Source organism: Colletotrichum truncatum (genome assembly GCF_014235925.2).
Source record: "Colletotrichum truncatum strain CMES1059 chromosome Unknown Contig_0011, whole genome shotgun sequence".
NCBI lineage: Eukaryota > Fungi > Ascomycota > Sordariomycetes > Glomerellales > Glomerellaceae > Colletotrichum > Colletotrichum truncatum.
Window position 1 is genome coordinate 861,131 of NW_027222408.1, and position 24,609 is coordinate 885,739.

The 24,609-nt window shown below is 54.4% G+C and overlaps 9 protein-coding genes across 9 annotated transcripts; 8 read left to right on the forward strand and 1 right to left on the reverse strand.

Annotated features, from left to right (window-relative positions):
* Nucleotides 1-1,284: 1,284 nt before the first annotated feature.
* CTRU02_214583 (acetyltransferase) lies at nt 1,285-1,994 on the forward strand (the record flags this gene model as incomplete). The annotated part of the gene is made up of 2 exons (XM_036727771.1): nt 1,285-1,666; nt 1,735-1,994. 2 exons carry the CDS (start codon nt 1,285-1,287, stop codon nt 1,992-1,994), a joined length of 642 nt encoding a protein of 213 aa, XP_036580300.1.
* A 686-nt stretch (nt 1,995-2,680) lies between these two features.
* Nucleotides 2,681-6,335, forward strand: CTRU02_214584 (DNA damage-binding protein 1a; the record flags this gene model as incomplete). The annotated part of the gene is made up of 3 exons (XM_036727772.1): nt 2,681-2,772; nt 2,888-5,957; nt 6,012-6,335. 3 exons carry the CDS (start codon nt 2,681-2,683, stop codon nt 6,333-6,335), a joined length of 3,486 nt encoding a protein of 1,161 aa, XP_036580301.1.
* Nucleotides 6,336-6,840: 505 nt separating this feature from the next.
* On the forward strand, nt 6,841-7,906 carry CTRU02_214585 (cytochrome c reductase iron-sulfur subunit; the record flags this gene model as incomplete). The annotated part of the gene is made up of 4 exons (XM_036727773.2): nt 6,841-7,126; nt 7,240-7,328; nt 7,400-7,550; nt 7,725-7,906. 4 exons carry the CDS (start codon nt 6,841-6,843, stop codon nt 7,904-7,906), a joined length of 708 nt encoding a protein of 235 aa, XP_036580302.2.
* Nucleotides 7,907-10,447: 2,541 nt separating this feature from the next.
* Nucleotides 10,448-12,660, forward strand: CTRU02_214586 (uncharacterized protein; the record flags this gene model as incomplete). The annotated part of the gene is made up of 3 exons (XM_036727774.1): nt 10,448-10,966; nt 11,021-11,258; nt 11,324-12,660. 3 exons carry the CDS (start codon nt 10,448-10,450, stop codon nt 12,658-12,660), a joined length of 2,094 nt encoding a protein of 697 aa, XP_036580303.1.
* A 563-nt stretch (nt 12,661-13,223) lies between these two features.
* CTRU02_214587 (ankyrin and het domain protein) lies at nt 13,224-15,317 on the forward strand (the record flags this gene model as incomplete). The annotated part of the gene is made up of 1 exon (XM_036727775.1): nt 13,224-15,317. The coding sequence occupies one exon, from the start codon at nt 13,224-13,226 to the stop codon at nt 15,315-15,317; it is 2,094 nt and encodes a 697-aa protein (XP_036580304.1).
* A 499-nt stretch (nt 15,318-15,816) lies between these two features.
* CTRU02_214588 (ankyrin repeat protein) lies at nt 15,817-17,320 on the forward strand (the record flags this gene model as incomplete). Its single annotated transcript, XM_036727776.1, has 4 exons — nt 15,817-15,874; nt 15,928-16,028; nt 16,055-16,185; nt 16,411-17,320. The coding sequence occupies 4 exons, from the start codon at nt 15,817-15,819 to the stop codon at nt 17,318-17,320; spliced, it is 1,200 nt and encodes a 399-aa protein (XP_036580305.1).
* A 1,522-nt stretch (nt 17,321-18,842) lies between these two features.
* Nucleotides 18,843-19,991, forward strand: CTRU02_214590 (lysine acetyltransferase; the record flags this gene model as incomplete). Its single annotated transcript, XM_036727778.1, has 1 exon — nt 18,843-19,991. The coding sequence occupies one exon, from the start codon at nt 18,843-18,845 to the stop codon at nt 19,989-19,991; it is 1,149 nt and encodes a 382-aa protein (XP_036580306.1).
* Nucleotides 19,992-20,257: 266 nt separating this feature from the next.
* Nucleotides 20,258-22,091, reverse strand: CTRU02_214589 (T-complex protein 1 subunit alpha; the record flags this gene model as incomplete). Its single annotated transcript, XM_036727777.1, has 3 exons — nt 20,258-21,787; nt 21,838-21,923; nt 22,004-22,091. 3 exons carry the CDS (start codon nt 22,089-22,091, stop codon nt 20,258-20,260), a joined length of 1,704 nt encoding a protein of 567 aa, XP_036580307.1.
* Nucleotides 22,092-22,834: 743 nt separating this feature from the next.
* CTRU02_214591 (prolyl-trna synthetase) lies at nt 22,835-24,569 on the forward strand (the record flags this gene model as incomplete). Its single annotated transcript, XM_036727779.1, has 2 exons — nt 22,835-23,265; nt 23,324-24,569. 2 exons carry the CDS (start codon nt 22,835-22,837, stop codon nt 24,567-24,569), a joined length of 1,677 nt encoding a protein of 558 aa, XP_036580308.1.
* Nucleotides 24,570-24,609: the final 40 nt, after the last annotated feature.

The following is a 24,609-nucleotide window of genomic DNA, read 5'->3' on the forward strand; positions in this document are numbered from 1 at the left end:
CGGCCGGATGTATTCCCAAGTGTTTGTGCTCACTTTTGACAACTTGACAGTACATGAGAGCTCAACGGCCGTTCATCGGTTACCGAAAAGGGAACACACTACCTTGTTCGGGGGGGGAACTCCTGATCTGTGCTACCAGCCTCCTTACGGGTAGGGCAGACAAGCTGCCGATGCATCAGGCATGCGGCCCTAGCGACATGGTGCAATGAGCATCGACATGCCAGTGCTCGGTGGTTTCCCGGACTCCCAGGAACAGCTGCCATACGTCGATTCATTGGACGAAGGACGATGGCCTAGTTCGATTAGGAGACTGGTAGGTGACCGGGGACGCAAGGCGAGATCTAGGCTGCGTTTCGAGGGCTTCCAATTTGTGGTGAGGGGATTGATGCTGTCTCAATAAAGACAGAACAGAGCCCGGGCGCACTGCGCACCTATTGGCTGGCTGCTATAACCCTTTCACTTGTCAACTCTATTGCGTCCATGCGCTTTGCATCCAAGGTAGTCTATGCTCTTTGACATTCGCAGCACGTCCCCGCAGACCATATTGATAAGTTCTTATTTGATATAGAGCATTGGAAACCAGCTGGAATCAGGTTATTCGGGGATCGAGTCGGGGAGTTCATAGCTTGTTGCCATTGTCAAGGACATAGCTCCCCGATCAATAACTTCGGATAATAGTTGACAATGCGTGCGTCAAATAACACTGGCCACCTCCAAAGACACCGGATTGTAGGGGTTTCTCTATGGAGAGGGTAGAAACAGATCGGCACTCATCATCAGAATAAAGTGAGTTGGGAATAGTTCTCCGCATGTTGATCGTTCAAATATGCAAAAAGCCTTTTGACGTTGCCGGGGGAAAACCTTGAGGTTAATTTATTTCTGGCTATAAGCAGGACATATCCAGTTCGCCTTCTGCATGAATTACAAATATTCAAATCTTCAGGAGAGATTCCAATGTCGCATTCTGCATGCAGATTCACGAAGCTGCATGTTTGTCATCACTCGCCATACGGGATAGAATTTCCTAAATGGGTTACGAGAACCCATCAATAACGACCCCACTCCAGCACCAAAAGGACGGTGATGAGTCAGACCGAAGGTCTTGTAATATGGGTTCTTCAGATCGGCCCATTTCGGATCCCACGCTTCCCCAGACGGTATGCAAGGTAGGCAAGCATTTATAATACTTGTAGGACCAGTCTGCACGCAAATCGAGCGAGTTCATAAACCCCAAGAAAAGACTTTTGAAAGTGGCCAAAGGTCAGCACACAAGCAATCGCAAATATGCCCATCGACATCCAGCCTGTCCTTGTCAACGATTTACGGCGCTGTGCCGAAATCGAGCATGACGCTTTTGCACAGGGGCCGTTCAATAAGATCCTATTCCCCGGACCCATGCCAGAAAACTTTTTGGAATTGAGAGCCGATGGCTTAGCAAAGGAATATCGGGAAGATCCGACCGTGCGCATGTTTAAGGCTGTGGACACGGATCTCGAGGGCGATGAGGCGATTGTAGCTTGGTGCAAGTTCCACAGCTATCCGGAGGGGTTGCCAACGCCGAAGCCACGTGTGTTTGGTCCCGGATCCAACCCAGAGGCTTGTACAATGCTGTTTGTCGGCATGGATAACATGCGGGAGCGTTTGATGGTTGGCAAGCCAAGTGTCTGTAAGTAACTCGGCAGTCCAACTCATCAGGGTGAGCACTATCGGTCAATAACTAACCCTGAACGAAAGACCTTCACGTCCTGGTGACAGACCCCAAGCACCAGCGACGGGGCGCGGGACTGCAGCTGCTCACCCCAATAATGCAGGAAGCTGTCCGGTTGGGCGTACCGGCGTACTTGGAATCATCGTTGTATGGCCATCGTCTATATCAGAAAGCCGGTTTCAAGGACCTCGAAGAGCAGCGTCTGGATATGACAAAATATGGAGCCTCGGAGCCTCACTTGACGTGGGCGATGCTATGGGAGCTTCCCAACCGAAGATGTCCGTGAAAGCCGCCTGGCATCTGTTGACATCGGGGACTTGTGTAGATAGAATGTGTCGTCTTCTTTAGGCCTGTCATCCTAACTGGGCTGAAAGGGAGAGAAATGCTTTGAGGGACGAACTGTCGGAAGCATTAAGAGGCATCGTCCCCGATGGCTTTCACAAGCTAGAACTTTTGATGAGTTGAAATGGCCGGGAAGAAACATATCCGTTCTTAATCTGATAAAACAGAGGCAGTGCCTGACCCAATAGGTAGCTCCCCGTCATCTAAGGGCCAGTGTACCGTGTTTGACTGATCCGAATCTACACAGTATATGTTTGCTCTGTTTGGTTAAATTTGACAGTGCGTAATTCTGAGAGATAGGCAGTGTCCAAGCGCCAACCAAAGGCGGGGTGTCAACGCTGAGTAGTGGCCCCTGCGTTAGGCGAGGGTGCCTGTAACCCCCCGGCAGCACCTATCCCCCGTAGTGGCCGTTGTGGGACTAGATTGCTGTGAGATGAGGTGCTGATGGCAGACTACGGCCCCACTCTCAAGTGCTGAGTTGATGATGAAATCGTGCCTCAGTGGAGGGCCCGGACGTTCTGGCTAAACTCCGACGCAGAAGCACCGACCAAATCGCCTACCTTTGCCCATTGTCCATGGCCGCAACATTGGGACAGAGCTCCCTCTTCACAAAGCTCACAGACCGTCAGAATGTCCTACGTTGCTCCCATTCACCGGCCTAGCAGCATACGGCAAGCCTTGAGGCTGCGCCTGTCCGAAGACGAGGAGAGCTTAGTGGTGTCGTAAGTCTACCCTGCATCAAGCTTGCCCCTCCATCAGCTTGGTCCTTGCTCTTGATAGTTGCTGCTGGTGGCGGTATTAACTCCTTTTGTTCAATGTGCTGACGGTTTCCTCAAGACGATCAAACCGACTCGAAATATGGCGCGTCACGCCCAACGACATGTACCTCGTCGATTCTGCTTCGCTATACGGAACGATCCTCCTTCTCCAGCGTCTTAGCCCCAAAGATTCCAAGACCGATCTCCTGTTTGTCGGTACCGACCGCTTTCAATACTTCACTGCAAAATGGGATCCCGAGCGCCAAAAGCTGGTGACTGAGCAAGTCATCGAAGATGTTGCAGAGCCTCACATGCGCGAGGCTCAAAGCCAGGACAAGTGTTTGGTAGATCCGTCAGGCAGGTTCATGGCCATGCACTTATGGGAGGGCGTCATGAACGTGATGCGCCTAGGAGCCAGGGCACCATATACCTTCCGCCTTGATCCTGCATGGGCACAGGTTCGACTATCGGAGCTCTTCATGAAGGCTAGCACCTTCGTCCCTACCGAGACTGGCCACCCCACCATCGCCTTTCTGTATCAGTCCAAGGTTGATAAGGAAGACGCTAGGCTAGCCGTATACCGACTCATGAGCGATGATAGAAACACGAATGTGTCCAAGTTCGACTCGGAAAAGGACAGGGAGTTCGAGATGGACATACAGGACCCTTACGCGAGAATCGTCATTCCTGTCAATGTTGAGGAAGATGAAGTCAAGCGCTACCACAAGAGAGATACTTCAACTGCCAAGGCCCAACTAGGCGGCCTCATCGTTGTTGGAGAGACCTTGTTGGTCTATGTCGACACCCTGACAAAAACAACAGTCTCTACTAGCTTGGCCAACCCAACCATTTTTGTTGCTTGGGCCGAGTACGATGTCAGGAACTACTTCCTTTCTGACGACTACGGCAACCTACATCTTCTGACAATCGAAACCGACGGTGTCGTCGTGACAGAACTAACCGTCACACTCCTCGGCCTTACATCTCGGGCTTCCTGCTTAGTCTACATGGGCGATGGCATGCTATTCCTGGGCTCACATTATGGCGATTCGCAGCTGCTCCAGGTTGACATCGAGCAAGGTACTACAAAGCTAGTTCAGACTATTCCGAACATTGCGCCCATCCTTGATTTCTCCATCATGGACCTGGGAAATGCCGGCGATAGCCAGGTTGGAAATGCTTTCTCATCGGGCCAAGCTCGTATTGTGGCGGGATGTGGTGTTCACCAAAATGGAAGTTTGAGGAGCATTCGGAGCAGTGTTGGTCTAGAGGATATTGGCGTTTTGGAAGACCTCGGTGATGTTCGCGGTCTTTTCACGCTTCGGTCACATAATTCGGATAAGGACGATACCCTGGTCGTCTCTTTCATCACAGACACGAGAGTCTTCAGGTTTGACGCTGAAGGCGGTATTGAAGAAGTTTTTCAATTCCAAGGCCTCACTCTGGATAGGCCAACATTAGTTGCATCGACTTTGCCAAATGGTCAGCTGCTACAGGTCACGGCTACCAGCGTGGCACTACTCGATGCAGAAGGCGGCACTACTCTTAGCACATGGTCCGTCCCAGAAGGCAAAAGTATCGTCAATGCGTCATCCAACGGCAAATGGGTACTTTTATCCATCAATGGCACATCATTAGTTTCTCTCAGCCTCCAGGAAAACCTGTCTGCCCGGGAGCAAGTGTTAGGCAGTGGAGTTGGAGGCGAAGGGGATCAAATCTCTTGCATCCACGCGGCAAAAGATCTTGAAGATGTTGGTGTAGTTGGCTTCTGGGCGACGGGCTCAGTTTCCATCATCGACCTTCGAACTCTAAATGCTCTACACGGAGAAACCATTAAACAAACAGATGACAGCGTCTCCGTACCGCGAGACGTAGTGTTGGTGCAGCTCCATCCGCCGCACCTTCTTGGTCCCACTCTTTTTGTTTCTATGGAGGATGGACAAGTTGTATCCTTCAACGTCTCAAAGGACAACTACTCACTATCTAGTCGAAAGAGTGTCACCTTAGGCAGCAAACAGGCAGGCTTGCACATCTTGCCTCGACCTGGAGAAGCTGGAATTAGCAACGTTTTTGCAACCACTGAGCACTCAAGTCTTATTTACAGTTCGGAGGGACGCATTATCTACTCGGCTGCGACTGCGGAGGATGTCACTTATATTGCCCCTTTTGATTCAGAAGCTTTTCCCGACGCCATCTTCCTTGCGACTGATAAAAACGTCCGCATCGCTCATATCGACGCAGAGAGGAGGACACATGTTAACCCACTCCCCCTACGCCAAACTGTGCGCAGAGTTGCCTACTCGCCAGCATTACGGGCATTTGGCATTGGCACCATTCGCAGAGAACTCGTTAATAACGAGGAGATGGTGACCAGCAGCTTCCTACTAGTGGATGAAATCGTCCTTGGGACTGTTGGCAAACCATTCTATCTCGATGGAGCCGCATCAACGGAACTTGTCGAGAGCGTCATTAGAGCCGAGCTTCCAGATAGTACAGGTCAGCCGGCTGAAAGGTTCGTGGTTGGCACAAGTTATCTAGCTGATCCAGAAATCGGCGAGCACAACGACGTCAAGGGTCGAATACTGGTCCTCGGTGTTGATTCGGACAAGAATCCTTACCAGATCGTTAGTCATGAGCTGAAAGGTGCATGTCGAAGCCTCGCTGTGATGGGAGACAAGCTCGTTGCTGGCCTCAGCAAGACAGTAGTTGTTTACGATTACGCAGAGGAATCCACAACGTCAGGAGCGCTGCAGAAACTGGCAACGTTCCGCCCCTCTACATTCCCCGTTGACCTTGACGTCAGCGGTAACATGATTGGCGTTGCCGACCTGATGCAGTCATTGACACTGCTTGAGTTCATTTCAGCTCAGGAGGGGAATAAGGCACGTCTTGTCGAGCGAGCACGGCATTTCCAATACATTTGGGCTACATCAGTTTGCCATCTGGAAGGACATACATGGCTGGAGGCAGATGCGCAAGGTAACCTCATGGTGCTGAGGAGAAATCCCAACGCGCCGACGGAGCACGACAAGAAGCAAATGGAAGTCACCAGCGAGTTTCATCTTGGAGAACAAATCAACAAGATCCGGCCACTGGACGTCACGCCCAATGACAACGACCCTATTCATCCCAAGGCGTTTCTTGCAACGGTAAGTAACATGAGCCAGAGCCGTTCAAACATGTAGAATTCTGACACTTTGTAGGTCGAGGGATCATTGTATGTCTTCGCAGACATCAAGTCCGAGTACCAGAGCCTGCTGCTTCAGTTCCAAGAGAGATTGGCTGGAGTAGTTAAAACACTGGGTCAAGCGGAGACTGAGAGTGGCACCGGACTGTCATTCATGTCGTGGCGAGGGTTCCGGAACGCAAAGCGTGATGCTGACGCACCGTTTCGATTTGTTGACGGTGAGTTGATTGAACGGTTCTTGGACCTCAAGGAGTCAGACCAAGAAGCCATCGTTCAAGGGTTAGGTCCTACGGTTGAGAGCATGCGAAACTTGGTCGAGGAGCTAAAGCGCATGCATTAAAGATGGATATGCATATGTAGGATAGAGGATACTCATGTAACGGGATGCAGGCACTGAGCCACTCAGATCCCACTAGACGACCTTGAATGAGTAATTTTGTAAACGTTATTAGCAAAAGAGACGTCGAAAAGGCTAGTTGTGAGATTCCTGACCAAATTGACAGTTGCATGTCGGTACCGGTGGGAAATGGATGAACGGAGAATGACGATCAAAAATTTGCCTGCGGATGCAATCTGCTAATGGGGGTGTCGCATGTATCCAGTATTGCCCAGTCACAACTTGCGCCACTCCGGGAAGGGCCGGGTATGAGCTGTCCCCACCAACCAATCAACAGGCACCAATTTCAGAACGTTCTGCCTCAGGCCACCAGCCAGAAAGCTTTCGGCAATCCTCAAACCACAGCATCACGAAAAAAGACGCTCTCCTACCCAAACGTCATCCCTCACCAATTGCAACCTGCAATCAGTCCTCAACCCTCTCCCCTCCACCTCCCGAATCCCACGAGATGGCGTCCCTCACAACCGCTTCCCGCATCTGCCTGCGGCAGCTGTCGAGAAGCAGCCAGACCGCGACCACGGCTGCGCGCGCCCTCAGCACCTCGGCCGCCCGGAACGACAGCACCGCCTCGAGCTACTCGAGCCCCTTCAAGGGCGCCCAGAAGGCCAGCAACATCCCCGACTTCAGCAAGTACATGAGCAAGGGCTCCGTCGGCACCAACCAGCTTTTCGGATACTTCATGGTCGGCACCATGGGCGCCATCACCGCCGCCGGCGCGAAGTCCACTGTTCAGGGTAGGACAGCCCTTTTCAACCATCCGCCGGACAATTGAACGGACATGCGACGAACTGGATATTTTGGGTTGCAATGGGATTGAACAGAGACTGACGGGTCGTTTGATTTGCAGAGTTCCTTGTCAACATGTCCGCCTCCGCCGACGTTTTGGCCATGGCCAAGGTCGAGGTTGACCTCAACGCCATCCCCGAGGGCAAGAACGTGAGTGGCCTGATGCGGCATCCGGTAATTTGATCGACTAAACATTTTTACTGATATTCGACGATTTATAGGTCATCATCAAGTGGAGAGGCAAGCCCGTCTTCATCCGCCACCGTACCCAGGCCGAGATCGACGAGGCCAACAAGGTCAACGTTACCGCCCTCCGTGACCCCCAGACCGATGACGACCGTGTCAAGAACCCCGAGTGGCTCGTCATGTTGGGTAAGTGATTTCTCGACTGCGACGATTTTTTTCATGTCGCCAAAATCCTTTGTCTCGATTTCCTGGCCATATTGGGATCAGTCACGGCGGAACAACATGCCCTCGTGGCTTGGCATCCCACATCACCTGGTCAAGTCAAGAAATCATATGAGCTAACATTTCGGCCTTTTCCAGGTGTCTGCACGCACTTGGGTTGTGTCCCCATCGGCGAGGCCGGTGACTACGGTGGTTGGTTCTGCCCCTGCCACGGTTCTCACTACGATATCTCCGGACGTATCAGGAAAGGACCTGCCCCCCTCAACCTCGAGATCCCCGAGTACGACTTTGGTGAGGATGGCAAGCTGGTCATTGGTTAAGTACCACCTTTGTAAGAGTATAAGACGGAAGACGAGAGAGAGGAGAGACAAAGGCCACGCCCCCCCTTTGTGGGGGACGGGGTGTTGATGGCAACAACAACCAACTAGAGAACTATTTTCTTTTTTTGCATCGGAGACGAAATGGTGCTGGGGGTTTGGGTTCCAGAGAGTCAAAGAGAGAGGTTTTTTTCTTTTTTCTTAGACGTGTCCCCGGGCAATGATGCCATTGTACAAAAGTCACAGAGCGTCCAGGAACAATGAGTAGCCTCGCAACTTCATAATAATCCACTACTGGCAAGGTTTGTGATGTAATTTTGGAAGTGATTGGCTGATTCCCACGAGAGAGAAAAAAAGAGAGAGAGAGAGAAAGAAAAGCCAAGTGCATTGCGGAAGATGGGAGGAATGCTCTCCAAGGACCTGGAAACGGTATCGATCTACGACGGCATTCGGATGAAGACGCTCAAACCAAGCCGAAGTGCTCGGTACCAGGAAACTACGAGCGGTTGAAATAGTCCAGACAACCGGGACCAACACGTACGGCGGAAATTGTGATTTTGAAATACGGAGTTTTGCCGAGACGGTGACGGTGGGTGTGCCTTTTCGTCGATCAGACCGAGACGTCTAAAACGTGGACTACCAACCACTGTGGGCTACCACGACGGGCATAATTTAAGCTAGAGAAGGGGACGTACGTGTGGCGCATAATTGGACTCGGTAGCCGGGCCGCCCTCGTGCCAGCTTCATCCATCTACAAAGATCGCCGTGTGGTAGGTATGACGGGTGACGCGTTGGTGTGTCCTGGGGGGTGGGAAGATCCCCGGGACTGGGTCGGTTGAGGATGGGACGACAGCCTGGAGGGGATGGTACCATGTCCTGAAAGAGACCCCATCTGCATTCTTCAGGGAGTGTTGGCGGTTTCTGGATACTTAGACGCGTACGGGAGGAAACGACATGTTTTGAGGGGTGGCTGGGCGTTGCAGGTGCTGTCGAGACCCGGGCGGCAGAGAGGGTCCTTTTGTTTTGGGATCGTGGGATGAGAAGATTAACTACTGCATTCCAAGTTTGCTTGCGGGGCACGTTGTGTGTTTATCTGGGATAGGGTTAGAGATCGTGGTAGTCTGTTCCATTTTCTGTCGGTTAATGTAAATGAGAAGACGGTTGAGTTGTGTATGTCTGTCTTGTTGTTCAATCTCCAAATTGTTATGATGGGTCAGAAATGAGTTTCCTGGACGCAGAAATATGTCTTGATCTCCGAACCCAAAACCTTGAGATGGAATACAATCATATTATTAGACCGGTACTATATAACTCTGTCATCTCAACTATTTAGATCTGGATGCCATTCAAGCAATATCAAGGCAAGGAGCAAAATGGGAAATACCTGGTTTGTCGCCCTGGTTCGGGGAGCGTTGTTGTTGACCGGGGTGTGTTACCCCCGAGACCCCTGCACCCCCACATGTCCGCACGGATGGCTTCCGGCCAATAACGTCTCTTGCAGAAGCGGCTCGGAGTGGATGAGACGCTGTTTCGCGACAGCTGCCGTCTGATTGCCGCTTGCCTCAAACTCTGCTTAACTTCAGCTCTGTTGCCAAGGGCAGGGGGCGGAGGGACCACATCTTGATTGTTTTCTCGATTGCTGAGGCTCCTTTTGAGTTTACGGGTTGAAGACGACACTATTGAAATGGATGAAGGTGTATGATGTTGGTTTTGTTGGAAATGCCCGAGGTGCTCGGAAAAGATGAGCCTTGAGCAGTGTTAACTGGGAGTGCTCTCAACTATCGTCTCTAGAGATCGAGACACAATCCTTCTGTGTGTTGGGATTTCTGAAGTTTTTTCAAGGTTGATCGAGGCTATACTTCAAGTTCACTTCTCCATCATCCTCTCATCGGGCCAACAGCCGAAATAGGCAGTCTTCCTGAATGCTGCCAGCAAACGCGTATCCGTTACACACTGTGGATGCGTAACGGAAGTTCTCCTGCGCATGGCCGCCACCACTGATGCCTCCCTTCTCCCTTCATGTGGGCGAGCCGTGCCGGAGCTCAGTGCAGCCGATACTTCATACCCACCCAGCAACTCCCAGGCCTCAACACCGCCAAGGCGCATCACCACCGCGGTGACACGCTCGACTTCCCAAGGGATCGGCGGGCTAGGCGTCCTAAGCGAGTTGCTCAGGGGCTGGCCGTCAACGTCGCGGTCGTGGGGGGGATGATGAGACGAAGATACCAAGATGGCGTGGACGTCTCCGGGAGCCGTATGTTGTTTTTGTCTTCGTTTTGCCTGTCATCGTGTCTGTATATAAGTCCATGTCTCTCGCTGAAGGTCGACAATGATTTTGTTTCCTCACCACGCATCCAACAGATCTCTTCTCCTTCGTTCAGTTCTGTGAACTTTTGTATTCTTTTATTTTCCACTCTTCCATTCTTTACTTTCGAGTCCCTTCCAAACATCTTGGGCCGGCCCTTCTTTTTTGGACTTTTATTGTATTTTACCAAACTTCCATTCTACCCGGATTATAAAGAAAAAGTCGGAGCTATTATCACAATGAAGTTCCAAACCAACACCGTCCTCGCCGCTCTCGTCGGCCTTGCCGCCGCCGAGGTGCCCCAGGAACACTCCCACGAGAAGTACCTCAAGGCCGTCAACGCCCTCCTGGCGCTCGACAACCCGTTCAACATCCAGGACTCCGTCTTCGGACTCCTCGGTAACGCCGCCGCGCAGGCTGGCGCCGGCGACGTCACCAACCCCGACTGTCTGCACCAGATAACGGCCGATTCGGCGTTCAGTGCCGCCAAGGCAGCCGGTGACGTCGACGGCATGGCCAGCGCCCTCGTCTTCCGCGCTATCGAGCGTAACACTGGCTCCGTCGGTCTTAAGAGCGTCTTGTGCGACGAGACTGCCCAGAACCCCGAGATCGCCGCCCTTACCCAGCACCAGGACCCGGCCTCCGAGAACGCTGCCGAGGAGAATAAGGCCATCACTCTGGAACTTGCGAGACAGCTTGCTTCCGTCGGCGCTGATCCCCTTCTTGCCCTTGAATCGGGCACTTTTGCGCCTGGAGATGTGAGTATTTTGTGGTTACTGATGAATGGTGATCGGATGCTGACGGTGATGTAGCCAAACGACTCTACCGGAGCCGGTAACAGCTGTAACGATATCGACGACGCCGAGGGATGTATCTTCACCCAGGGCCTGCTCGTCGAGGACGCTACACCCGAGGAGATTCAAGCTGCTGTTGCCGATGTTGCTGGTGGCGGCGGTGGTAACGCTGGCAATGCCGGTGGAAACAACGGTAATGCTGGAGGCAACAACGGCACTGCGGGAGGTAACACCGGCAACAATGGTTCCGGTGCTTGTAAGTCATCTCTATCTACGACACTTCACTCGGCCAGACTGCATGACTAACCTGTGTTCTTCCAGCCTGCTCTGCTGGCAACTCTACCGCCGTTGCGAGAAGAAACTTCCGCCGTAGCTCGCGAAGCGCATTTGGCTCCGGCTTTGTAGCCCGCCGTGGTGGCAACAATGCGAATGCCAACGGTAACAACAACAACAACAACAACAACCAGAACAACAACGGCAATGTCGACAACACTGGTGATGCTGCTGACAACACTGGAAACGGTAATGTCAACAACGGTGGTAACCAGAACGACAATGGCAATGTCGATAACGGCAACAACCAGAACAACGGCAACGCCAATAACAATGGAGCCGCAGATGATGCTGCTAATGGCAACGGCAACAACAACAACAACCAGAACAACAACGGTAATGTTGATAACGGCAACGCTAACAACGGCAACAACAATGGCAATGATAACGCCGACGATGTTGCTGATGATGTCGCTGATGACACTGGCAACGGCAATGTTGATGACACTGGCGATGTTGCCAACGACAACACTGGAAATGGCAATGCGAACAACAACGGAAACCAGAACAACGGAAACCAGAACAACGGAAACCAAAACAACAATGGTAACGTTGACAACACTGATGATGCTGCCGACAACACTGGTAACGGCAATGCCAACAATGGTGGAAACCAGAACAACGGCAACCAGAACAATGGCAATGCTGGCAACGGCAACGCTGGCAACGACAATGCTGACAACAACAACAACAACAACAACAACAACAACAACGCAGGCAACGGTGCCGCTACCGGAACCGACGTCCAAACCTTCACCGGCAACCTCGGTGGCCCTCCTCCCCCCGTCACCTCCTCCTCCGCCTCCAAGCCGTTCGAGGTCAACGGCTCTACCTTCCAAAACGCCGGCGCCGCCCTCCAGCGCTCATGTGCCGTCCAGCACAACGCCTGCGCCGACGCAGCCAACTCTGGCGCAGAAGACATCAGCGTCGCTGACTGCGATGCGCAGGAAGACGACTGCCTCGCCGCGGCCTCGCTCAAGAAGCTCCGCCGCTCCTCCAGCGTCGGCTCCGAGGGCAGGAGAATGCGCATCGCCGTCATCCAGTCGCGCCAGTCGCTCGACTTTGGCGACTGCCAGGACCCCAGCATCCAGTTCGCCGCCGGTCTCGACGGACGCCAGGAGGCGTCTTTCGGCCCCGCGGGCGACTTTGACCACGGCTCCGCCCAGAACATCAACATTATCAGCAGCTTCATCTGCAGCCAGCTCTCGTCGAGGTGCCAGGCTGGTGATGATGCCGTTGCTGCTTGCGAGCAGGGACAGGCTGATGCACAGGGCCTGCAAGGCCAGGCTGCTGCCGATGCTTTCAACTCGGCTCTGGGGCTGTAAGGACCTTGATGCTTGACGGCAACTTTACTGTTCTTTGAAGGAGTTTGGTCAATGTTCTATTCTGGATAGAACCAGAGGATTGATGGACTAAAAAACCGTTATAGCGATACTTGATAAATTGATGATTATGCGCATTTATTATTTCCTGACTTATTCATGTTCATGAAGATGTTGTATCTTAGGTTTACTTATGCCAACTATTTAAGTTTTGCAAGTTGATCAAGTAACGATTTAAGTATCAGATTGCCACAAATTATAAAAAAGACTACATGAGTAAAACTTGCTATAATTTTATCCAGAAGCTCAAATAATCGAGTCAACCCACCGGGTCGTGGCTTGTTCGCAACTAGCGCCCGCCGCCAATGAAAATCCATTCACAAAGTGTGGGAATCTTCATGCAGCGTTTTCCTGGATCTCATCTCCAACTTCACTCCACATCTCCAAAACTGGCTGCTGAATTTTTTCACCTCACTCACTCACCCTTCAACTCCACGAAAATTCGGTAAAAAAATAACTCACAACTGGTAGAAATAAAGCTGTTGTGTACCGATTTTTCTCCCACCATGGCCGAATACAACTATTCAGCCCTCGGTGAGCGGGATTTCAGAATCCTCTCCCTCTCGCCTGGAAAATTCAATGAACCCTTAAAGGGCGAGCTCATCGTCCGTGCCGTCGACCCCTACGTCGACGAGGCCAGCAAACACGACGGCGAGATCCCCGAGACGGCCGACTCATACGAGGCCGTCTCTTACGTCTGGGGCTCCAACGACACGCCTCGCAGCATCACCCTGTCCTCCACCGAGGTCTCCATCACCGAGAACCTGTACAACTGCCTCAGGCGCGTGCGTCTCGAGGACCGCCCTCGCAACGTCTGGGCCGATGCGCTGTGCATCAACCAGGCCGACAAGGCGGAGAAGCAGGCGCAGGTCATGCTCGTGCACGACATCTACGTCGGGTCCCGCCGGACTCTCGCTTACCTCGGCGAGGAGGCCGACGGCAGCAAGGAGGCGATGGAGCTGATTGAGAAGTACTGGCGGGTCAACATCCCGAACCCGCTCAACGCCGGAGCGCGTGCGTTCCTGGAGGACTTGCAGGGCGAGCCTGTGCCCGATGCGCCGACAGGCGCCGAGGCGGAGCTGCCGGCCGAAGGCGACGAGAAGTGGTTGGCCGTGTCGCGGTTCTGGAACAGGGCCTGGTTCAAGAGGGTCTGGATCGTGCAGGAGTTCATTCTCGCGAGGGACGTGCTGATGATCTGCGGAGACAAGACGGTGAACTGGGCGCAGCTCTGGCCGGCCACGATCGCGCTGGAGGAGCCGGAGAGCCCGCCCTGGCCGTTGATTGACGAGAAGGGCGACGAGGTTGAGAGCGCGGCGGATCTGATGGCCAACATGGCTCAAAGACTCCGCTTCTACCAGCTTGGTGCTATGAGAGGAAACGACAGAGAGCACGGTCACGGCGATGATGGTCACGATCATGGACACGAGCACGGTGGAGGCTGCTGTGGAGGAGCACACGGACATGACGATGACGATGAAGAGGTTGAGGAGGTTGAAGACGGCGAGGACGGTGAGGACGGCGAGTGGGAGTCTGAAGATGAGGGCGAAGACCCCAAGCGCTCCACGGAACTCCTCAGCCTCCTTCTCTCCTTCCGCGAAGTCGAAGCCACCGACCCGCGGGATTTCTATTTTGCCCTCCTGGGCTTGGCCGCCGACGGCGACAGGCCCGAATTCCGCCCCGACTACTCGGAGACATTCGAGGAGACGGCCCTGCGCTTCGGCCGCACCCTTTTGCACGAGCCCTTCAGCGAAGAGCTGCTCGACCACGCCGGTATCGCGGAACACCTCAACGGCGCCGACAACAAGGTCCCCTCCTGGCTGCCCGACTTCCGCAGGCCGTGGCGACGCATGACTGTTGCGGACGCCGCCGAGTCCGAAGCCGCGGGAGAGACGGACTTCGACTTCGGCTTCGACCCTAACGAGGCGGAGGACGAGCTGTTGTTGAAGGGTGTCAAGGTCGACACCATCGCGCAGATGAGCGGCATCCCCCGCGCGGCGCATTTGCACGCTGACCGTCCGTCGATGTGGGTCAAGAAAGACCTCGTCACGCTCTCGAAGCTCATCGAGAAGATCCCCGGCTTCGAGAAGGCGACTTACCCCACGGGCGAATCCAGCTTGGAGGCGATCCTGAGAACACTCACCTTCTTCCAGACCGAGGCCGACGAGGAGGAAGTCCCCATGGCGACGCTGAAGCTGGCGTACCGCTTCTGCACGGCCGTCGAGGACGACGACCTCGACCCTGAGAGATCCGAGCGGGACGTTCTGCGCCGCGAGATTGAGCTATCTGGTAGATCGGCCGAGGACGCCAACGAGGCGCTCGTGGCAGCGGGCCAGATCCTCATCAACCGCATCTTCACCACCCGCTCCGCGCTGGATTTGGTGCTTGCAAAGGGAGAGAAGTATGTCTCCATGGTGCCGGACGGATGCGAGGCCGGAGACGAGATCTGGGTGATTAAGGGATGCAACGCGCCTTTCGTGTTGAGGAAGAGCGCCGAGCGGGAGGGTCTCAGACGGATTGTCGGTACGGCGTACGTGCACGGTATAATGGAAGGAGAGGCGGTGGAGGAGGATGTCGAGTTTGAGCCGATTTCGATTCACTGATTCGGGTGTCGGTGGAAGTCATGACGCTTATGGTTTCTGTTTGTTGATTCATGATGAAATGACACGGACTTGGAGAGGGCTTCTAATGCTTGGACGTCTGGGGAAGTAGGCTTAAACAAAAAATAAAAAAGCGGTGATTTTGTATACTGGAAAATACACTTTGGTGAACCTTGATGGCTTGGACATTAAGGTGTGCCGACATTGATGCCGGACGGCCGGGACGGCACGGACTGGACTGTGGGTCTTATCGGCCCGCTAGCGGACCCAGCGGAACGGGAGTGGCTGGTGTTGTAGGCGTCATAGATCATCATCGTTTGATGTCAGTGTGTTTGCGAGACATGATGCGGCTCTTGCCTTGATTTTTGAACTTTCAATGGCCCCTTCATATTTTAGAGGGTTGGCAAGTTATTCTAATCAACGATGACATCAATCCATCGTGTCTAATTGGATTGCTCAGTATTCAAAGTCAAGAAGCTCGTTTACATACTCTTCTTACAAAATGCCTTCATCCAAGGGAAAGCCTACTGACCCTGAACTGAGGGAGGAGCTTAAAGAGGGTAAAAGAACATCATCATGTTCCAAAGTTGTGGTTATACTAATAACGCTTTAGAAATTAAACAGGAACCAAACAAGTCAGGCGGCGGTGAGGGACAATGGTCAGCGTGGAAGGTAAGCGGGATTACCAACAGAGCAGCAATCACTACCGCACAGGTAAACACATCGCTTACGGATCACAGGCATCCAAGTTGGCGAAAGAATACGAGAAGCAGGGCGGCGACTACGAAAACGAGGCCGGCTCGAAAAACGAGCCAAAGAAGGGCGCACCTCAGCACAAGAGCGAGAGCAAGAAACAAGCAGAGACTGAGAATTAAGGATTAGCCTCTGGAAATAGACACTTGTCAGAATCCATCATTCAATGTGCATTTAACATTTGCGACGTGACGATGAAAGAGTAAACGTTTCTGACACGACGCCCTTCCTGTGCCGTGTTTCCGACACCCTTGCCTGCCTGCATGGGACTTTTAATCACATATATCATCTCACCAAAACCCATCCTCTCACGGTCTCAAGTCAAATTCATATCATCTACAATGTCATTCACGATTGAAGAAGGAGACATCAGTTCCGACCGCGACGAAGACGACTGCTGGACGCCTCTACAACGAGCCGCTCGCGCAGGAGACTTATCCGGCGTACGCGCAGCCCTCGCCTCCGGAGCAGACGTCAACGAGCCTCCGCAGGGATACTACGGCCGCACCGCGCTCCAGGCCGCCTGCTCGGCGTCCCACGCCGAGGTCGTATCGGCAATCCTGGAAGCCGGGGCGGATGTCGACGCTCCTCCGGGCAATAATGACGCGCGGAATGCGCTACAGCTCGCGAGCGGGCAACCTGACGTGGACATTGTGAGGATGCTGCTCGACAAGGGCGCCGATGTGAATGCGCCGGCAGCGCGGTACCACGGGGCCACGGCGCTACAGTCAGCTTGCAGCGGGGGACAAATGGAGGTTGTCAGGGTACTTTTGGACGAGGGGGCGGATGTGAACGCGCCGCCGGCGACGACGGGTGGTAGGACGGCGTTGCAGGCGGCCGCCGCCCACGGGTTCGCAGATCTGGTTACGCTGCTGATGGATCACGGGGCCGAGGTCAATGCGCCAGCGAGCCGACACAAGGGGTTCACGGCGTTGCAAGCGGCGAGCCAACGTGGTGATGACGGGATGGTGAGGATGCTGCTGGGCGCTGGGGCGGATGTGGATGCCGAAGGGAGCAGGTTCAAGGGCGGGAGGGCGCTGCACGCCGCAGCAGAGGGAGGGCATGTTCGCGTATGCGAGATGTTACTGGACGCCGGAGCCGAGATCGAGGCTGGATCTGGAGGATGGGGTGGTGGGCAGACTGCTCTACAGGGCGCGGCTGCGAGGGGTCACGATGCGGTGGTTCGGCTTTTGCGGGCGAGGGGAGCGACGGGAATGGAAGGTGGAGGGACCTTTTTGTTTGATAGAGTTTAGACCAGGTTCGTATTATTATTTTTTTGCGTATCTGTAGTCATAAGTTCTTTGCATTTTGACTCAGATAACGGGAGATTTCCGCCATTGTATAGAGATTGCTATTGGTGGCCGGATATGATAAGATTTTAAAACACGTTGATAACAAGACCGAAACGGGGGGGCGTGTTATTGTGAATAGCTTCTGGAGATGAACACGGCTAGTTTGCTAGTTTATTTGATAGCAGAAGACCCCAATAGTGACCGGACTCTTTACAACGGGCGGCGCATGAACAGTCATTGACGATTTAATAGGAGCAAAACAACAGCCAAGGCCATAACTGTCGCCCATTGTTCCCCAAGATCATCACACAGACGCCCCCGCTAACCTCCAACACTTTGCTGGGAACTTCAGCCAAGTCAGCCGACTAACAGAGACAAGGGGATCCCTCGTTCAGCCCCGTCACGCTTCTAGGTGTAGCGAGAAAGACAATCCACTGCAGGGTCACTGCAGGGCCACTGGAACCACCCCCGCTACGCCCGCGTCAAACCGGAACGGCCCCGCCTACCATCGGCTTCCACCGGCTCGGGAGCCACGGGTGGAAACCCCCGCCTGGACGCACCGCCCGGCATGACCTGCCCTTTGGGAGTTCCATGTCCGTCCGCACCGGCAAGCGGATTTCACTTAGTTACTAGTAGAAAAACCATCCCTCCAAAAGGGCAAACAATTACCTAAAAAAAGGCCCAGAGTTCCAAGGCACAGCTATGGGAGAGGCCAGTTACAAACGTTACTCTTCGAAACGAATCCACCTCATACACCCTGCTACTACCACTACTACCACTGACACTACTCCTACTCCCACTACTAACTACCTATAGCTGCATCCGCTTCTTCTCTGCCTTCGAACCCCAAGATTTCCCATCACCACTAGCTTCATCCCGTGACGTAAGACGAGCATCCGCTTGGCTTTTCCCATCACAGCCGCTTGTGGGCCTGCTGACACCTTTTTTGTTTTTTTATTCTTGCACCTGGACAGAACCGGGGGGTGTGTGTGTTACCGTAAACGATGTTGTGATCGAATGTCCCACGTTTCTTTGTGTCTCGAAATCCGGCCCCGGGAGCTCTTATTTTTTTGCCATGTAATCGTGGCTAACCCATCGCTGGGGCCCCATGCCCCATGCCCCCCTCACCCTCACCTTCCCTTGCCTTAAACTTATGCCGGGTAGAGGCTTGAAAACGGCCGTCTCAATCCTGGGGTTAACTGGGTCTTCCCCGCCGCCGCTGTGATGCTCAATGGTGGGGCACCTGTTGCTTCCCACACCCCCCTCTTCGGAAGAGAGAGAGGTGTTGATAAGGCGGGCTGGCACTCTTGTTCTTCGTGTTGCCAGCTTTCGTAGAAGCTGATGTCTTTTGTTTTCCCCTTCTTCACATTCAATACTATCTAATGGTCAACAGATACGATTGACACACCCAGAGAAGCATAAACAAAGAAAGACGAGAAGAAGAAGAAGAAGAAACGGAACAACACAGCAGGAAAACACCACAATGGGCTCAACACACGAAGCCGACCTCATCCTCACCCACCCGACCCCCGCCGAGCGTATCCAGATATGGACCTGGACTCACGAGAAATGGGGCACCGCCCTCGAGCTCGACGAGTACCTACGCCGCGAGCAGTACCTCACCACCGTCCCCGTCAGCCGGAACGGCGGCATCACCCACTGGATCCTGACCGACCCTGCGCAACCGCCCGACGCCCGCCCCATCTACTCGTCGTGCGAGAGCATCCGCAAGCGCGCGCTGGCCGCGAAGCCCGACGGCACCGTCGCCGATACCGTGGCACACGCCATCGGCTCCGTCTTCACGGAGCCCTCGCACCGCGGCAAGGGCTACGCCTCGACCATGATGAGCATGGTCGGCTCCCGCGTGGCCAGCTGGCAGGGCAACAAGATGGCCAAGGGCGAGCAGTGGGGCGACATCAAGGACGGCGAGGTCGCATGCTCCATACTCTTTTCCGACATTGGCAAAAAGTTCTACGCGAAACACGGCTGGCACCCGTACGAGAGCACACACCTTTCCTTCCCGCCTCAAGCGGCCGACGAAGGCCAGAAGAAGAACGGCAAGGCGAAGCCCGTCGGGTACCATGAGCTCGCGGAGCTGAGCGCCGTCGACGAGAAGCTTCTCCGCGAGAGGCTGTCGAGGGCGTCAAAGGGCAACAAGGCGCGCGTGGCGCTGTTGCCGGACATCGACGTCATCTTATGGCATCTCATGCGCGAGGACTTCATGACGAAGCACATCTTTGGCAAGACGCCGACGGTGCGCGGTGCCGTCGTGGGCGAGCCCGGGCAGAGGGTGTGGGCCGTGTGGACGAGGGGCTACTACGGCGGACTGAAGAAGCCCGAGGGTAACACGATGCACATTCTGAGGTTGGTTGTGGAGGATGAGAACAGCAGCGATGATTACGTGCAGGAAGCCATCGAGGAGCTGTTGACGCTCGCGAGGGCGGAGGCGGCCGAGTGGAAGTCTAACAACATTGAGATGTGGAACCCGGAAGCCAGAGTGAGAAGGCTGGTGGAGAAGGCGGGTATCCCGCATGAGTTTGTAGAGAGGGAGAATGATAGCATCCCGAGCCTGATGTGGTACGGCGATGGAGAAGTGGAATGGGTGCTGAATGAGAAGTTTGGCTGGTGTTAGATTGTATTTTTCTAGCTTTTTGTGGTCAGTGGCTTTTTTTTTTCTTTTTTTCTTTTCTCTTTCTTCTTCTTAAACATCATCCCACAGGACTTGCATTTTAAGGCGACAGGATTATCATTAAACGGAACAGGCTGGGTTGTACAGGATGAGAGTCCGCATCGGCATTGCAAGGTATCATTAACAAATGATCTATGAACCGTCTAACCTTGATCACTCCCATATATTGACCCATTTTTGTTTTATTTTTTCACATCACACCCCGCCCATCAGTGACCGTGACCGTCATCCTCCTCTCCCCTCTGCTCGGGATCCAGCTTGATCAGGGTATCGATACGCATGATGCTGATGCAAGCCTCCACGGCACTCTTCAGTTGCCGGATCTTGCTGATGCTGGGCTCCAGAATACCAGCCTTAACCTCGTCAATCACCTTGCCGCGCGTCAGGTCGAGGCCGTAGTTCTTGTACGCCTTCTTGCGCGCCACAATCTTCTCGTCGTCGTTGCCCTCACCCTCCTGGATGCGCTGGGAGAGCGCGTGCCGGGAGCGGAGCTGGGCCACGAGCTCTGATGCATCCTTGGCCGCGTTGACGGCCAGGGTCTTGGGGATCACGAGCAGAGACTGGGCGAATTCGCCAATGGCCAGCTGCTCGCGGGAGCCGACAGTGCCGGCGAACTCCTCAAGATAAATGTGAAGAGCAGTCTCGACGGCACCACCACCGGGGACGATGCTGCCGCTCTCCAGAGTTCTCTTGACGGCGTTGAGGGAGTCGTGGATGGAACGCTCCATCTCGTCCAGAGTGAAGTCGTTGGGTCCGCGGAGAATGATGGATGCTGAGGAGTGAGTCTTGGTGCCCTTGACGAGAATGCACTCGTCATCTGAGATGCGCTCCTGGACAACCTCGTCGGCGTGTCCGAGGTATGAGGGGTCGAACTTCTCGTCTCCGTTCAGGTCGGACAATGTGCTGAGAAGAGTGGCGCCGGTAGCCTTTGCGATTCTCCGGAGGTCCTCCTTCTTGCATCTGCGCACACCCATGGCTCCCTTCTCGACGAAGGCCTTCAGAACCATATCGTCAATACCCTTGGTCGTAAGGATGACGTTGGCGCCGGCCTTCAAGATCATTTCTACCCTCTCCAGAATCATGCCGGACTCTCTGGCACGGATCTGCTCCAGTTGCGACGGGTCGTCGACGGTAATCTGAACACCAAGCTTCATACGCTCCTTCTGCAGGTTCATATCCAAGACGGCAATCTTGGCATCTTGTATTCTTGTGGGCATAGCCTGGGAGGCAACTGTGCAGTTAAGAGCGTAGCCCTTGACGAGGATAGACTCAAGGGAGCCCTTTCCGTGAGCCTTGAGAATGTTGACGGCCTTGACGGGGTATTTCGTCTCGTTGCGGTTGTTCGTCGTCTTGACGGCGAGCATGGCATCGACGACCATGCTGGCGAAGAAGTCGGAGTCGGCACCGATAATCTTGCTGGACATGGAGGTCTTGGCGATGTTGATGAGAGAATCGCGACCGAGGTTCTCGACCTTGATGCTGATGTTCTCGTTCATGTACTTGACGGCCTCACGGAGGGCGAGTCGGTAGCCGGTGATGATGGTGGTGGGGTGTATACGGTTCTTCATGAGCTCGTTTCCTCTGCGCAGCAGCTCGGCGGCGATGAGGACGACGGACGTGGTGCCATCGCCGACCTCCTTATCTTGTTGTTGTGCAAGGTCAACCAAGATCTTGCCAGCGGGGTGCTCGACATCCAACAGACTGAGGATGGTCGCACCGTCGTTCGTGACCGTGACATCCTGTGCTGGGGGTAAGCGGGGTCCAGGGGGGAGGGGGCCAGCGAACCTACACCAATATCGTCCACCATCATCTTATCCAGACCGCTGGGGCCGAACGAGCTCTTGACGACATTTGCGATGGCCTGGGTTGCGAGAACTGCAAGTTTGTCAGCAAGGATGAAGCTCTAGCTTTGGGGGGGGTCCCAACACAGAAGCGAAAGGACAAGCAAAGCATACCGTTTTGGTCACGAATGTCGGAACCGGAAATCTTCTGGCCGCCGAGGAAAAGCGTGCCGCTCCCTGACTGCTCGAACATGGAAGCCATTTTTGCGCCTCACTGCCTGCAATAATCGTAAATCGCGGGATGGGAGGTGGTGGATGGGGGGGTTTTGGGGAGCTCGTCGGTGTGTGCCTGGACAGCAATAGAAGCTTCTGTGCTGTGCCTGCCTTGTCTCCTCGACGCAACTTTTTTTCGGATCGGAGTTGTTCCAGGAACCGGGGGGTGTGGCTGGTGAGGTACAGATTTGATATGGACTGTGCGGTGGGAGGTAGAAACTGTGGGGAAGTACCTTATCTAGGTTGGTGATTAGGTCAGCATTGGATACGTACTGCTTATCATATTGATAGGAGTGTCTAAGGACTGCGAAGGGAACAAGAGACAAACTAACAAAGAAGGTTGATTAGAAGTAGTAAAATTATTTTAAAAATACTATCAAATTTCCCAAAACAACAAGCACAATAAGGCAGACTTCCACAACGTCAACTGAGCTGTCCTCGGCCAAAGGTACCTCACTGTGCAGACTACAGCAGCTATCGCCCCACTTCTGATAAGCGCCCCGACTTCAGTGTGGTCCCCTGTGGCTGTCAATTGACCCCTCACTCCCTCCCGCCCAACAGCTCGACACACGACTCACATTTTAGTGCGGGGCAGATTTTCCGCGAAATCGCACCGCCTTCTCAGCCCAAAATCTCGAGTGACTCAGGCCGATCCGGGCACCACGCCGTCAATTCTATAAGTCGATATCCCTTTCCGAGACGCCTCTGCGACCTGCAGTCACTATCGCAAACATGGCCGACGCCGCTGCCCCCGAACAATCCAAGAGCGCCTTGAAGAAGGCCGAGAAGCAGGCCAAGATGGCTGCTGAAAAGGCTGCGAAGGCTGCCAAGCAGGCCTCCCTCCCCGTTGTCGGTGGCAAGAAGAAGACGGACGACATTATCGGTATTACTGTCAAGAAGAACGAGGACTTCTCCATGTGGTACCAGGAGGTCGTTCTCAAGGCCGAGATGGTCGAGTACTACAACGAGATTGCCGGTTTCTTCATTCTCCGCCCTGCCTCCATGTACATCTGGGGTGTCATCCGCAAGTGGTTCTCCGAGCGCATTGAGGCTATGGGTGTCGACGAGACCAGCTTCCCCATTTTCCTCTCGTCCAAGTCGCTTGAGAAGGAGAAGGATCACGTTGAGGGTTTTGCCCCTGAGTTGGCCTGGGTCACCAAGGCGTAAGTCGACTTCTCCCTACGAACTCTCGCTGCTTTTATGCTGATAGCCCCTTTCTAGCGGTGACAAGGATCTCGAGGTCCCCGTCGCGGTTCGTCCCACCTCCGAGGCTGTCATGTACCCCTACTACTCCAAGTGGATTCGTAGCCATCGCGACCTTCCCTTCCGCCTGAACCAGTGGAACTCTGTCGTTCGATGGGAGGCCAAGCAGACCACCCCTTTCCTCCGTACAAGAGAGTTCTTGTGGCAGGAGGGCCACACCGCTCACCTTACCGAGGAGCTTGCTGGCAAGGAGGTTCTTGAGATCCTCGAGCTCTACGCCGGTGTCTACGAGCAGCTGCTCGCCGTCCCTGTCGTTCGTGGTACCAAGACCGAGAACGAGAAGTTCGCTGGTGGTTACTACACCACTACCGTCGAGGGTTACATCCCGTCCAACGGCCGTGGTATTCAGGGTGCCACTTCCCACTGCCTGGGTCAGAACTTCTCCAAGATGTTCGACATCACTGTCGAGGACCCTGAGAAGAAGGGTGAGAAGCTCTTCGTCTGGCAGAACTCTTGGGGTCTGTCCACCCGTGTCATTGGTGTCATGGTCATGATCCACGGTGACGACAAGGGCCTTGTCCTCCCCCCTCGTATCGCCAAGACCCAGGTCATCCTCATTGCCGTCGGTATCACCGCCAAGACCACACCCGAGGACCGCAAGAAGCTCGAGGGCCAGACTGACGACCTCCGCAACGAGCTCCGCAAGGCCGGTATCCGTGCCGAATCCGACTTGAGGGAGGGTTACACTCCTGCCTGGAAGTTCAACGACTGGGAGCTCCGCGGTGTTCCCCTGCGTCTCGAGTTCGGCCCCAAGGATATGGCCAACCAGGTCGTCTCTTTCGCTCGTCGTGACACTGGTGAGAAGGGCACCATCCCTCTGGCCGAGCTCTCCACCAAGGTTCCCGAGCTCCTCGAGACCATCCAGGCCGACATGTACAGCAAGGCCGAGAAGTCCTTCCGCGAGCACCGCCTCACCATCAACGACTGGGAGAAGGTCATCCCCTCCCTGGACACCAAGAACGTCGTTCTCATCCCCCACTGCTTGGGCGGCAAGTGCGAGGACCGCATCAAGGAGCTGACCACCAGCGAGCCCCCCGAGAACGCCACCCTCCCCGAGGGCAAGAAGCAGCCCACCATGGGCATGAAGTCTCTCTGCATTCCCTTCGAGCAGCCCGAGGGCATCGTTGCCGGCGAGACCAAGTGCTTGAGCCCCGAGTGCGAGGCCAAGGCGCAGAAGTACGTCATGTTCGGCCGCAGCTACTAAGCGACGGCGATGATATTGAGAGGAGTTGCGGGTTGAGCAT